The following is a 13,348-nucleotide window of genomic DNA, read 5'->3' as shown; positions in this document are numbered from 1 at the left end:
TACTTCCATTTCTTATTTAGAGGAGGATTTGGCCCAAAGATGCATGGCCCTTTTCTTACAGGACGTACGCAGACACAAAGAGATTATTGTGTCTACACTGCAGGTCTCACCTGTGTCTTGGAGTCTGATTTTCTAGGCTTTTCGTTGGCATCACATCTTCCGTCCTGGCATTCTTTTCAGTTCTGAGCTCTGCAGCTAACAGATTAATAGGTGTGGCATCTGTGGTCATGTCAAACGGCAAAATCTTTTACAATGGTGTGTGCTCGTGGGGGCGTATGTATGTATGCATGCATGTATGCAAGGTGTCATGTATGCAAGGTGTGTGCACGCTTGTGTGTGTGTGTGTCTTTTAATGACATTGAGCTTTACAAAAAAAGTGTGTGTGTGTCTTATGTATTTATGTGCGTTTGTGTGTGTGTATGTATGTATATACGAGAGAGAGAGAGAGAGAGAGAGAGAGAGAGAGCGAGAGAGAGATCAACAAAAGACCACAAGGGGTTCATAGTAACACATTGATGATCTGCTAGTACACAAGCCAAGTGACACGTAAGAAACTAAATTTCTCTATAAAGGGGACTGCCTTTGTTGACCTGAGAAGAGTTTCTTTTGATTCTCTGTAAGCCAAAATGAGAGTAGGCCTGCCTTTGTGAAAGGCAGGTCAAAACTAACAAAAGAGATTAAACATAGTAGAAAACCAATTTTGAAAAGAGAGAGAGAGAGAGAGAGAGAGAGTTCTGAATTGTTGCAAAATTTCAGGCACTGCCAATGTTAGTGACGTGGAAAATCTATTGCATCGCTGGGAGCACATTTTTTTGTCATGTAACTACTGGGCGAAGTGGGCTGGAATGCCAGAGTTCAAAACTCCTGAGAGGCTTTTTTTATTTCTTCGCAAGCTTTTGCAACGAGCACGGCCCTCCATACGTGAGGTTGCATATCTTCATGGTTTTTTGACTGTTATAGAGGATCTGGCAGCAGTTGTCAGCAAGATAGAGAAAGGGCATGACGACAACTTGTCCTAAAAACAACCTCACCTTGTACATCGACTTTTTAGTCTCTCTCTCCATTGCCACTTACCCAAGAGGGAAAACGTATAGCCACCTCACTTGCATCATCACTTTCATGCAAAACCGGACCTTCAGCCTCCTCAAGTAGCTCATCTTCCACAACATCACCCTTTTTGCATATATGGGCAAGATATTCTTTCTTTCTTTCTTTCTTTCTCTCTCTCAATCCCTCTCTCATCTTTAGTACATGCTTACTATTCATTTATTTCTCTCTCTCTCCAGAGAGAGATGACAGAGATCAGAGCTCAGTTTCACAGAGAGGGTGCGGAGCGACTGGCTCGCTTCAGAGCACACCCAGGCATGTTCTTCAGGGAGCTGTGGACACCCCCTTCACTGATGTATACCATTTTATACCCCCAGTATGGTACAGGATGGAGCTAGCTAGGTTGCATATCATGATTGTATACTCCATGCATATAGCTTTGCATTCTCCTAGTAATAGAGCTCCATCCCCTGCACACCCAGATTCAGCTTTTTATTCAGTACTTTTTCATTTTGTTGGGATGACAGAGGATACCCCATACAGGTACTCCGATTTGTCTCATAGGCCGAGTTCGGTCTTTTGGAAGACGTTAATAAAATCTTTCTTTCTTCCTCTCTCTCTCTCTCTCTCTCTCTCTCTCTCTCTCTCTCATTTGCACTCTCTTACTGTGATCTTTATGCAATGAAAGTAGAGAGGGACAGAGGGTGGGGGGCAGGGGAAGTGCAAAAAAAAAAACATGAGGAAGAAGAAAACAATTGGGGTTTTTAGGGTCCAATTATCTTTGGCAAGGAATTTGATGACCGAAAACATTTTCCACACTCTCTCTCTCTCTCTCTCTCTCTCTCTCTCTCTCTCTCTCTCTATACACACATATATATGCACGCATTTGTAGTCAGAATTTGGAAATTTTAGGAAAATCTACATCAGAGGGGAGATTATTTTTAACGTGACCACTTCTTTGATGCCCTCCATACTACATGCAAGTTCATCAAGTTGCTCTAATCCTTATTCTTACACCACCAAGTCCAAATTTAGCTCCTATAGAAGGCACATTTTCTAAAACAAATGTAGTTCATTTACAAGATGATGATCTTAAAACAAATGGTACTTCTTAGTACCAATTTTAAAACATTGAAAGATTTTAAGTTATACCCTTGTTTAGAGTAAATGCATTTAGCCACTATCCATACCCTTGTTGAGCTCCACGGTAGGCTTTAAAATCATCTCCTCCACATTAAAGGGTAAGACTTGAGCTTGTTCTTGAATCCTTGGTGGTCTGTAGGTTGAAGCCTCTCCAATTGCATGAGTGCTCTCCTCTTGCTTTGTATCCACATTACTGTGTTGTGTGGGATTGTTCAGACAAGCTCGTCTCTTACACTCATTAAGTTAAGACTTGCTAGTGGCTTTTGTTCTTGGGTTTGGCTTGATGAGGATGCTCATAAAGGTGCAAACCTTATACATGTCAAGACTTACCTGTGGCCATCCTTGTAAAGGGGCAAACCTTGTACATGTTAAGACTTACCAGTGGCTTTTGTTCGTGCATTGGGCTTGATGAGGATGCAAGTAAGGGGTAATCCTTGTACATGTGATCTATGCAACAACGTGTGTAAAGTGGTGTTAATGGTGGTTGGTTTTACTGTGCAACAGACATATTTTCTTAATGGGACATTCAACCACACAAGGTGAGGTCGGTTTTCAATGATAGCATTGCATCAATTGCCTAGCTCCTAGAGCATTATCCCTTGTCTACAGTGACCCTTGGTAGACGAGGTGCATATTGTCGGCATGCATGATTTAATGGCTTAGGATTTGACCCGGGGAGCTCTGAGCTTCCAAGGCTTATGTAAACAGTCTCTTGCCCTTTTCTCTCCTCATCTCCCAGAGGAATTTGAGAGTGAGTCCGTTGGTTCATGGGAGTCACTTGTGAAAGGGGTAGTTGAGATGATAGCATTGGTAAGGTAGGCGAGCACACGGTTGTTGCATTATTGGGGTTAGTTTTGTAGCAATGAGTCCTATTGTGGCTTCCTAATCTCATAGTTCAAATACCTTCTTGTCTCAATCTCAGGTATTCCATACTAGTAATTAGCATGACTTTAGGGTGCCAAACCAACTTCCATATGAGATACACATGCAGTTGGCTCGTATTCTCTCTTCCCATCCCAACTCTCCATCATTTGGTCATTTGGTGCGAAAGTGTTACAGTGAGCTCTTCGATTGTCAGTGGGATCTACTCTTGGACGGATGCTCTATGGGTGTTCTTTTGGCCATTGGGGTGATGATGAGTAACCAAGGATATACTCTGAATTGAGCAACAAAGCTTCTTTGGGTAGAGGTTCGATAATCAGGTGCACGATCCTTGAAGAGCTCGTTTGTTAAAGTCAAGAGCTTATCTTAGCCTTGCTGAAGCATGTGTCTTTGGGTCTTGTCTTGAAGGTGCAATCTATAACTTCCTTATATGGCTGTACTAGCTTGTTCGTTGTATCCTCACTCCATTGTTACGCCGGAATGCTCCTTGCTAAAGGGTGAAGGGAGAGCTCTCATTGCCTAAATGGAGGCAAGAGGAGATAGTCCTTCGTGATGGTTCTCTCGCACAAAGGCAAGAAAGAACGGAAGAGGGAAACCTATAATCACACCTATTTGAACAAGCATCCATCAAGCAAGTAAGAATACGATAGCATGCAAACAAGCAAGAAGAGAGAAGAAGGAGATCTCACAAGAAAACTATTGCAAGGAAATGATTGTCTTGCTTATTGTAAAAAATGACTTACATACAAATGATTTGGTTTTCGTACTAGATCGGCTAAACGTAAAAGTGGTCCTACCTGTATTACTAGTCTTAAGGAACTATGTACGCTAAGTTCGTATACTTTATTTGACATTAAGCGCATGGTAAGAATGCTTTATATGTTCTAGTGTCGTCTTGCAAAAGTTAAGTGTCCATTCGTGCGAGTAAGATGGTGAAGCGCCTTATGGTGGTAAGTAGGGCAACTGAAATGATGTTCACCAACAGAGTGGTTAACATATCCCCCTTTCTAATGGTGATCGCGTCCTCGTGTCACCTAAGTCATTGGTGAAACTACTGTTGGGAAGTGGATGGTGTGGATGGTTGAGGAGACACCATGGAGTTGGTGACTCCTTAAGGTTAAGTAGTTAGTTCGAGACCGATCTGCCAAGCAGATGCACTACGAAGTGATGGGAAGCTTTGGGTAGTCTTGATGGCAAGCAACTTGTCAAGGCGCCATGGAAAGTGATAGGCGATGTAGAGGTTCTTTATGTCGGGTCTTCATGGGTTGTGGGAGTGGCGTTAACTCTTCAACATTGGGTAGTTTGTAGAAGTAGTCCACACCAGATGGAATGAGTATCAAGACAACTAGGTAATGATTCACATGGGTAGATGGCGGTTTGGATCTTCATGACACATTAAAAGAGTACGTCTCAGTCTCATAGCGTAATGTGGGGAGATGCGGTGTCTTCGTAGTGAAAACGTTGGCCAAGGCGAAGTTGGGTTGGTGCGATGAATTGGAGTCAAAGCAGAAGAGACATGCATGAAAGCTTGTTGAAGGTATCTGCAAGGTCGAGGGTTCTCTAGGTGATGGATTGTACCATGGGCCAAATGTGTCCGCCATGGTCCCCACATCCAAAGATGTACCTGGAGGGTTGACATTGACGAGGTTAATTGTAGGTGTATGTGTTTGTGCATGATGTGAGAAGTGAAAATTTTTTCATGTCCGTGGTGGTGAAATAAGCAAGTGACGTGCATGTGCAATGGAAGGCGTGCACGTGTGTGCTTCTCCAACAGAATGACTTCTCCAACTCAACCGCTTTCTTCAACTCTTGTTACTTTTTTTGACATTTACTTGACATCCCGTTTCTTGGGGAGTGAAGATTATTACATGGTTTGGGGCCTAGCATCGGACTTTGTGTATGGCAAGGGTCGGGTCCACAATTGCAATGGAGTTGGACGACCTTTGGATCGATGGATTTTGTTGTCGAGTACTTGGGATACATTCAATGTGGATCAATTGGGTGGTGTGGTCGAAGATGAGTTCACAAAAGATTCCTATTGGTTTGAGGAAGGTCCAAGTGATGGGTCTTGCCATGGACCGAGCTTATGCCCACCATGGTCTCCCCCATCCAAAAATGTAATTGGACGGCTGTCAGTGAATGAGGCTCAATGTAGGGTCGTGAAAGAACCATGCTTATGTGTCTATTACATGTAGAGCCCGTGGGTATGTTGTACGTGGCGTGCAATGGCATTAGGCAAAAGGTGGGTCCATGGTGTAGAAGCCTCTTTCGGTGAAAACTCCAACTACTTTCTTCGACACATATTTGTCTGCTTTCTTCTTCTCTAACACATGGTTTGAGATAGGAAATTAGAAGTTGATGTATAACGAGGTTGGTCAATAAGGCGGGTGGAAATGAGATTGGGTTCTCCATGAGAATGAAAGAATTTAGGACACCCAGGTTGGCAAGAACATTTGTAAACTGGGAACAATGGGTGACTTGCTGGACATGGCTGAATGGATTTGGATGCTTCTTTGAGCCTCTTTTTGAATAGTTGGTGGCTATTCGTCCTGCTTGTTCTTGAAGCACAACGATGGCGGCGGAAAGAATGCAAGCAATATAATGCTTTTACGACTTGGGGATGAAATTCGAGATTATCAAACAATGTCGACCTTGGGCATGCAGCATTGCTCTGAACTTTTAGGCATCTGCACCTCATTTGATTAGCATGGATGTAGGCAAGTTGTGTGACTTGAAGGGAAATACAAAGTGTGGTTGATTGAATCATTGTGTTGAGCGTGAAGACTACCATTTGGGTATATGGATGTAGGCAAGTTGTGTGCCTTGGAGGGAGACAAAGCGTGGTTGATTGAATCATTGCTGAGTGTGAAGACTGCCATTTGGGTACATGGATATGGGATGCCCATTTGATTAGGCAAGATGGAGAATTCTTTGATGGTATCTTCATGAAGTCCTAGCATACCAGTAGCCCTGGAATCATGCTTTATAGATGGAAACAGGTTTGGACTAAGAAGAACAAGACTCAATGAAGAAGACGAGACTAGGCAAGATAATTGGATTGAAGACAAACGTGCAACGTGTTGGTATGGGTTATGGATGTTGTGTGTAAGGATGGGATCCGCTGTTAAGGCGCTTGATAAGATGCGGGTGAGACCATTGGGGTGGGTGCGATCATCGAAAGGCATTGGTTCACGGTTGGGTTTGAGATGAACCACAAGGCAGGAAGAACTGTTCGGCCTATGTGCATAAGAGTGTCGGTGTGGCGAAATGATGTGGTGTCATTCGCCATGATGTTTGTGCATGAAGGTTCCTTGTGTGCAATGGATTAAGCCCTTAGGTTTTGGGTAAGTGCACGATTGTTATGTGGGCAGTGTCGTGTTAGTGCCAGGTGCATGTGTATGATGGTGTAGGGAGTGCATGGTCGGAAAGAGTTTTGGACTATCTGAAAGAAGTTTTTTGACTTTTCGAGAGGGTATCTGTAAACAACACATTTGAACTAGGTTTACTCTATGTGGGGGGTGCTCTACCTAGTAAACGAGGAGCCCAATATAAGAAGTAAGAGGAGGGTGAAGATTATACCTACACTTATCGATTGTGAGGAAAAGTGTGCACGCTGGTGCTGCGTTGATCGTTTCTTGTCAGAATGCTAGTAATAGTCGGATGAGGGCATCTTCTTGTTTGTTGCTTCTTGTCTTGGCGCGACGGTGTGGCCTTATTAATGTCGGGGTCGGGGTTGGTGTACCTTGTGGGGGGGTTGCTTGCGGTTGTGAGCCGGTCTCCTCCTGGTCCTGCAAAAGCCTACTTCACAATAACACTTTCCTCATGAATATGGCATCCTTAACATGTGCACATGTGCTTGAAAGATATCTTTATGAAGAGCACTCTCCCGCTCTTGCTCAATCTCTCTTCTCTTTCTCGCAAGCTTTCCTAGTATCCTCTCAATGTCTCTCACACACAAATCAAGGAGCTAGTCTATGTGCATGTGCTTACCATATTGACGGTCCGGAAAGAGTACATCAATAACCACTAAAAGATGCAACGTCTATGTGTATATAGTTCCAAAACAAAATGCACAATCCATCATTGCAACATACTATTTAGGAAAGGCATTAGCTCATGAGCATGATCAATCACTATCCTTGAGAGTTCATAAAATATCATGCTCTCTCTATACACCCCTCCTTTTCGTTCATAAAAGAAGATAAGCATGTAAACCACAACTGAGTGCATTAAATGGTTTAACACATTGGAAGGACACAGGTCTTTTGGTCTCTTTGTCACACACACCCTCCCCTTGCTTTCCATCACACGAATGCGCATGCACGCTTGACTTTCCTGCTTTCACACACACACACACACACACATATAGACGTGCATGTACATAAAAGAAGATAAGCAAGCACAATGGATGGCATTTAATGGGTAAAAACCTTATTCCCTCTCTCTCTCTCTCTCTCTCTCTCTCTCTCTCTCTCTCTCTCTCAAACACACATACCCACACTCGCATATCTGAATAAAAAAGGGGCAAGAAGGCATGCAGTTGCGGTAGTGTTTTATTTTAAATTTATAGTTTTGGACAAAAAAGGGGGCTTACGCGGAAGGGGGAAGATTGTTTTTTTAAATGTAAATAATTACTAATTAATTAAATCCTTTTTTTGAGTATGTATTAAAAAGGAGTAATCAATCTCTGCAATCAGCAGTTAAAAAAGGAGTAATCAAGCTCTGCAATCAGCAGTTCCTTGGTATCCCTCAGGGCACTTTGAATCTGTAGAACCAAAAGAGCTTTTTAGACCCTCCACATTGTCGAATTGCTTATTATGAAAAACATTCATGTTTCTACCAATCTAGACATTCCATAAAAATGTAGATCTGATAATGTTCCATACTTTGGTTGAGCAATTGTATGCTTCACCAAGAAAAAATCTCTTTCCAATTAAGATTACAGGGATGAGTGAGAAAGACACACTAATTTAAGAGTGTCAAACTGTTTTGACACCAGGGCAAGAAATGAAGAGATGGGGGATAGATTTCAAAGCACTCATTCCAAGTTTGCATGCATGAGCATTGGTCTAAAGGACCTGATGCAGGATAAGCCACATCAAGCAAGCGATTTTTGTTGGTATGTTTTTGGACCATAAGTTGGAAAATCTATATTCCCAAGCTTGATGTAGAGAGGGGGCTCAACACTTTTGAACCGGGGAATCAGTAAGAGACTTTCCTTTCCAGACTAGATAAATGCTTTTAGAAGTAGGGGACCTTTTAACTGGATAAAGTGTTCTTCCTTGTTCTGCCAAATGGGCATTCTTTGTGTCAAAAGGTTGAGGTGCTCCTCATTGAGCCTGTAGGTTTCCTTGAGTTCAATCCCGGATTTCCACCCTTTGTTATTATAATTCCAAACATCTCCCCAAGTTGTCAAACCTTTCTTGGAGACCTTAAGAGTAGGCCCCTGTACATCGTTGTGGAATGTAGTTTTGGCACATGATGGAAAACCATATGGAGTCCTTGTGAAAGAGACATGCTTTAGTTCTAAGGCTATATATTACACTCACCTCACTACTTTCCATGTCCATTCTGGGTGGCAGTAGGTGAGTTTATCGATACTTTTGACAAGGAGTGAGATACTTGACTAACTTTTATGGAGTACCTATGTCCTTCTATAGCCAAGATATGTTGAGACCATTGCCTACTCATCTAGCAAAAGGTTATGTTTTAGGAAGCCTAAGTGAGGGGGAAGATCAATGAGAGATCAACCGAGTTACGTTGAATCAGATCTTTCTTGTTCATCACTATGATTATCTGATGATGAGCTTTCCAGATAAGATATAGGTTATCACGTTATAGTCCAAGCATCTAGATTCTATAACTTGAAGAACCCATGTATAGCAGACACGCAACCTCGATATGGATCGAATTCTTTCACTTGCTCACTTGTACCCTTGCTTAATTTCAACTTTAAAATTGTTTCTTTAGTTTAAAAACTTACATTCATAGAATTAATTCAATGACCTTATGATGACTGAAATAAACTAGTTTCTAATTACCACACTCAGGGGAACTTTAAGGCCATATTATTTTTCAGACTTAGTAATGTCCCTATCTGACCATGAACTACTAACCTTACAATATGCCGATGAAGTATGCCAAGTACTCTTACTTTACCTTTCGTGAACTTTAGGTGAGTTGTAGGTTATATATATATATATATATATATATATATATATATATATATAACCTACAACTTTAGGTGAGTTGTAAGTTATATATATATACATATATATAAAGACCAATAAGATAACTATCGCTATGTAGAATCCTAATAGGACTCTTTGTTACTCGTGGGATGATATCTTGAGGTCGATACCTTGATTCTCATGGGATAGGATCTTGTGTCGCCAATAAGCTAATAGAATAAAAAGGCTAAGCCATCACCGTAATCAAGAGATTCGTGGTTGTCCTTAGATACTCGGCACAGGCCTCCTCTGCCTTTATATCAAGTGTTGATTGGTACATCAGCTATGCCTAACATTGATCCTGTTGATGATCAATCCTCAGTTAATTACACTTTTTATAACAATTGCATTTGACGGGGAACAAGCTGTGTTTTGGTAATGGTGATGTATGTGGTCACTTATGCATTTGACCCCTCAGTTGTGCTATGTCTTGGAGACTTACCTGTATGTAGTGACGTTTTACTTGTTGCTAAGATGTATTACTTATGATGAACCAGCTTCTTGTTTAAATCACCTCACCTTTGCAGCTCATTGACATGGATGCTAATGAAGTCAGATTGTTACATTGTCTTCTGCTTGGTTGCCTTGTCACACACTGCATAATTCAGGGTTCCTCTACCTCAATTTGTGTGGGATTACACATCTTCTTTATTTTGCCATATTGAGTGGTTGCTTTATACTCTCATAGTCTGGCTAGATGTATGCCCTACTACTCCCAATTGACAGATTGTTATATCAGCATTTTTGGCCAAGTTTACTAAATTAGCCCATCTCTATTTATTGATTCCACCTTGTCGGTTTTGTCCATTGACATAGGTTATTTTTCAAATGTATTGGCATTCAGTGGACCTTGAGAATTGATACATTGTTGTTGTTCACAGTGCTCACATTCTCTGGCTCTGAAATAGTCCTATGCCTAGCTGACATTCAATTTCCCATATTTCTCTACTGCCATGGGTCATGCATTACTTGAAGAACATGCTTTTACTTCTGACATCAGATACCCGTTGCCTCTAGATATGCATCTCGTTTGGCTGATATAGCCCTTTTTGCTTCCGCATTACCTCAAGAGTCATTTTCTCCTTTTGCTACTTTGGAAGCTAATAGTGGGGTTCCAACCATGCGTTCAGTTTTTAGCCTATTGCTGACCATCAACAAATTCAGTAGTTAATTTGCTCATGATGTTACAACATGCATTTGATGTTTCAGACATTGGGCTTTTGCACTATTTGGGTATCCAATTCATACCAATTAAGGAGGTCCTCTTGCTATATCAACTTTTGATGCTACCCCTTATTAGCGCACTCTCGGATGCCTTCACCTCTATGTAATACCTGTCTTCTATTCAACATCATGCAGTGTCAGTTTAGCAGATTTCAGCATTGCCCTAGTACTTGGCATTGGCAAGAAGTGAAGCACTCTCAATCTTCTTTATGCTTGTCCGCCTCATAGTCACTGGGCATCATGATCTAACACTAAGGTTTCACATAATGGTAACTATTTTTGACAAAAGCAACCACTTCAGGTTGTGATCTAAGTACAGTAGCATTCACAACTCTTCAGGCATGTGTTGGTTCCACCATCAAAATTGGTAGCTCTTGGTACTGCTTACACAGGCCAATATGGCAGGTGGGTTTTCCCAGTTTCTGCCACACTCTCTACACGTTCACACCATTCACTTTAGGGGGGTTTGTTAGCCTAGAAGTCCTTAGTATGAACAGCCCTACACATGGGCACTTTTTACCTGGCTGAAGGGTTTTTTCCCCGTGTAAACACACTCTTGTGTGTTAGCCACATCAGCACTAGGGCTAGGGCTATTTGTACTCTTGTAATCTTGTACTCCATTCATTCCTTATCATTATCATCAAGTACTTTCCAGCTTTGCTTCTGGTCTCTCTCTCTCATTCTTCAAGCTCGATTTGACTGCGTGTGCATGTGTGTCTGGTGAGTGTGCAGAAGCATCTTCTCCCTCATCCAACACTTCTCTCCCACACTTGAGAGCTTCCCTAGTAGCTGAGCTTAAGCCCCTAGAGTCTATTTGTAAAAACTTCCTATCGGGAGGTGATGCATACATTTGAGAATGCCCAGAGCTGCATGGAAATACTATATATTACTGAAGGAAGAAGGTGAATTGGGACTCCCACACATAACTGCGCTTGCTGATAATAGGATGGCTAGTAAATGGTTGGTCAAAAGCTTGCTCAACCCTAAAGAAGATTGGGCCCAACTCATTCACATGGATTCCTCCCTTTTTATTGTTCAAGGCTTCCAAAGATGGAAGAATCTTCCTCCTCTCACCTTGTTATTTAGTAAGATTAAAATTAAACCTAAGGGTAGTATGCTAATCAAAAGAATGTGGACCTCATGGAACAAACTCAATGAGAACATTTTCCACCATCAGAAGTTACCCATGTTGTTCTTTGCTTACCCCACATGTCTAATGTGTCCATCATTTGAATCTAATTCAAAATCATCTCCCTTGTCTATGGCCTGTAGGTTGAATCCTTCTCTAGGATTATGTTAGTATCCTTTTCACAAGTGAAGCAATATTTAATGGAATAGAATGGATTGTGTTATTAGATTTATTTCCAAGAATTCCACCACTACCCATAGGATGTACATGGCCACTCTCAAAAGATCTATGTTATCAAACTATAAGTAGACATGGTTCCTTGCCTAGTCATGGACCGTCTTAGCTTTACACATAAAAGGTCATCCTAAGATCATCTCATAAGAGTCGGGTTGTTTGGTATAATCCATGACAATGAAGGTATGCTTCACTTCAACACTTTGATCTTAAGATCTTGTATAATCCCAATAGGCTTGGCAATTTTTCCATCGACCATCTTAACAACAATGTCACAAACTTAAAACCGAGCTCTACCCATCTTTTCCCAACACTTTCTAGTGATTAGAATCACTCATATGCCACCGTCCCATCACTGTGATTCCTTTGGCAATGAACAAAAAGGGTTCCATTAGTCTCATCACTCTCAAAGTATTGCCCCAATTTGTTCAATGGAATTTTGACTATAGATTTAGTATGGTTATCATCAATTTGAGGCTCTAGCGCACTCCCATATAACGGATGTGACTTATGCATGTTTACGAATGGTGGTAACCCAACAATGTGAAGTTCCCCATTGAGGAGAGATTTCAACACAACAAAACGTTTTGGGTTTCCACACAAACATGCAATGATTGTTGTTTCTATTTTGGAAGCCATGAATTTCATCAATTTGGGGAATGTTCAACGGAGTAACTGTTACCTCTCTGCTATATGAGAACACTGGTGAGGTTGGAATCTCCACCTCTATGATGAGTTCATGGATCTCATAATTGAAAATTCTCCTAAAAAGATCAAGATCCATGCTTGGGATAGGTGAGTTTTGATTTTCTTTCAGGATGACACAAGGAATGTCCAAAGATTTGTTGGTTTTAATGGGTTTCAAATTGTCAAGATGAATAGTGTGTGAGACTCGCACTAGTTTTGGTTTCAATTCTAACTCATCTTGAGTCTTTGTAACCATATCCTTAAGCTCATGAAGTTGTTTCAATTCCTGTATAGGGTTAGGCTATCAACCAAGTTTAGTTTGTTTGATTTTTTGACTATTTGGGTCTCATCTTTTTTAGTCTCCTTTGGTTTTGTGAGAGTCAGTATGTGTGCTAACTGAATTAGAATCCTTAGATTGGTCTCATTCATGTAGATTGGTTCATTGGATGATCCCAAGTTTACCCATTCTATTTTCTCAACAGGTTTACTCTCCTTAAATAAAGATTTGTTTCTTCTATTGCTCTTCTTCTTTTTGGATCCTTCTCTACTGAGGTAGCTTGGGGTTTTATGTTCTTTTCTAACTATTGGAGTATTTTGAGCCATGAGGCTTTTTATTGCATTTATAGATGGATTAGGGTTCCTTAATATTATTTTTTGAGTTTAGTTTCTCACCCCAATCATGTTGAGGGGCATGATGGTGAGACCATTTTGTTGATTTGGAGGAATGACTAACCTCATAAATCCTTGATCCACTGATCTATGCCATAACGAT

General features: G+C 41.2%; 1 protein-coding gene across 2 annotated transcripts in view; it reads left to right on the top strand.

The window, feature by feature from the left end:
• LOC147623498 (uncharacterized) overlaps window positions 1-1,207 on the top strand; it is a 51,180-nt gene extending 49,973 nt beyond the window's left edge. For both annotated transcript variants that reach the window (XM_086821670.1, XM_086821669.1), the window contains exon 7: window positions 757-1,207. In XM_086821670.1, the coding sequence (XP_086677796.1) occupies window positions 757-1,019 (263 nt within the window). In that variant the 3' untranslated portion in view covers window positions 1,020-1,207. The remainder of the gene's footprint in view (window positions 1-756) is intronic.
• The last annotated feature ends 12,141 nt before the right edge of the window (window positions 1,208-13,348 follow it).

This window comes from Cibotium barometz, chromosome 27 (assembly GCF_041138505.1).
Source record: "Cibotium barometz isolate CiBa-2024 chromosome 27, ASM4113850v1, whole genome shotgun sequence".
In the NCBI taxonomy this organism is placed as follows: domain Eukaryota; kingdom Viridiplantae; phylum Streptophyta; class Polypodiopsida; order Cyatheales; family Cibotiaceae; genus Cibotium; species Cibotium barometz.
The sequence above is the reverse complement of the archived record's forward strand: the minus strand, read 5'-3'. Positions and strand labels throughout refer to the sequence as shown.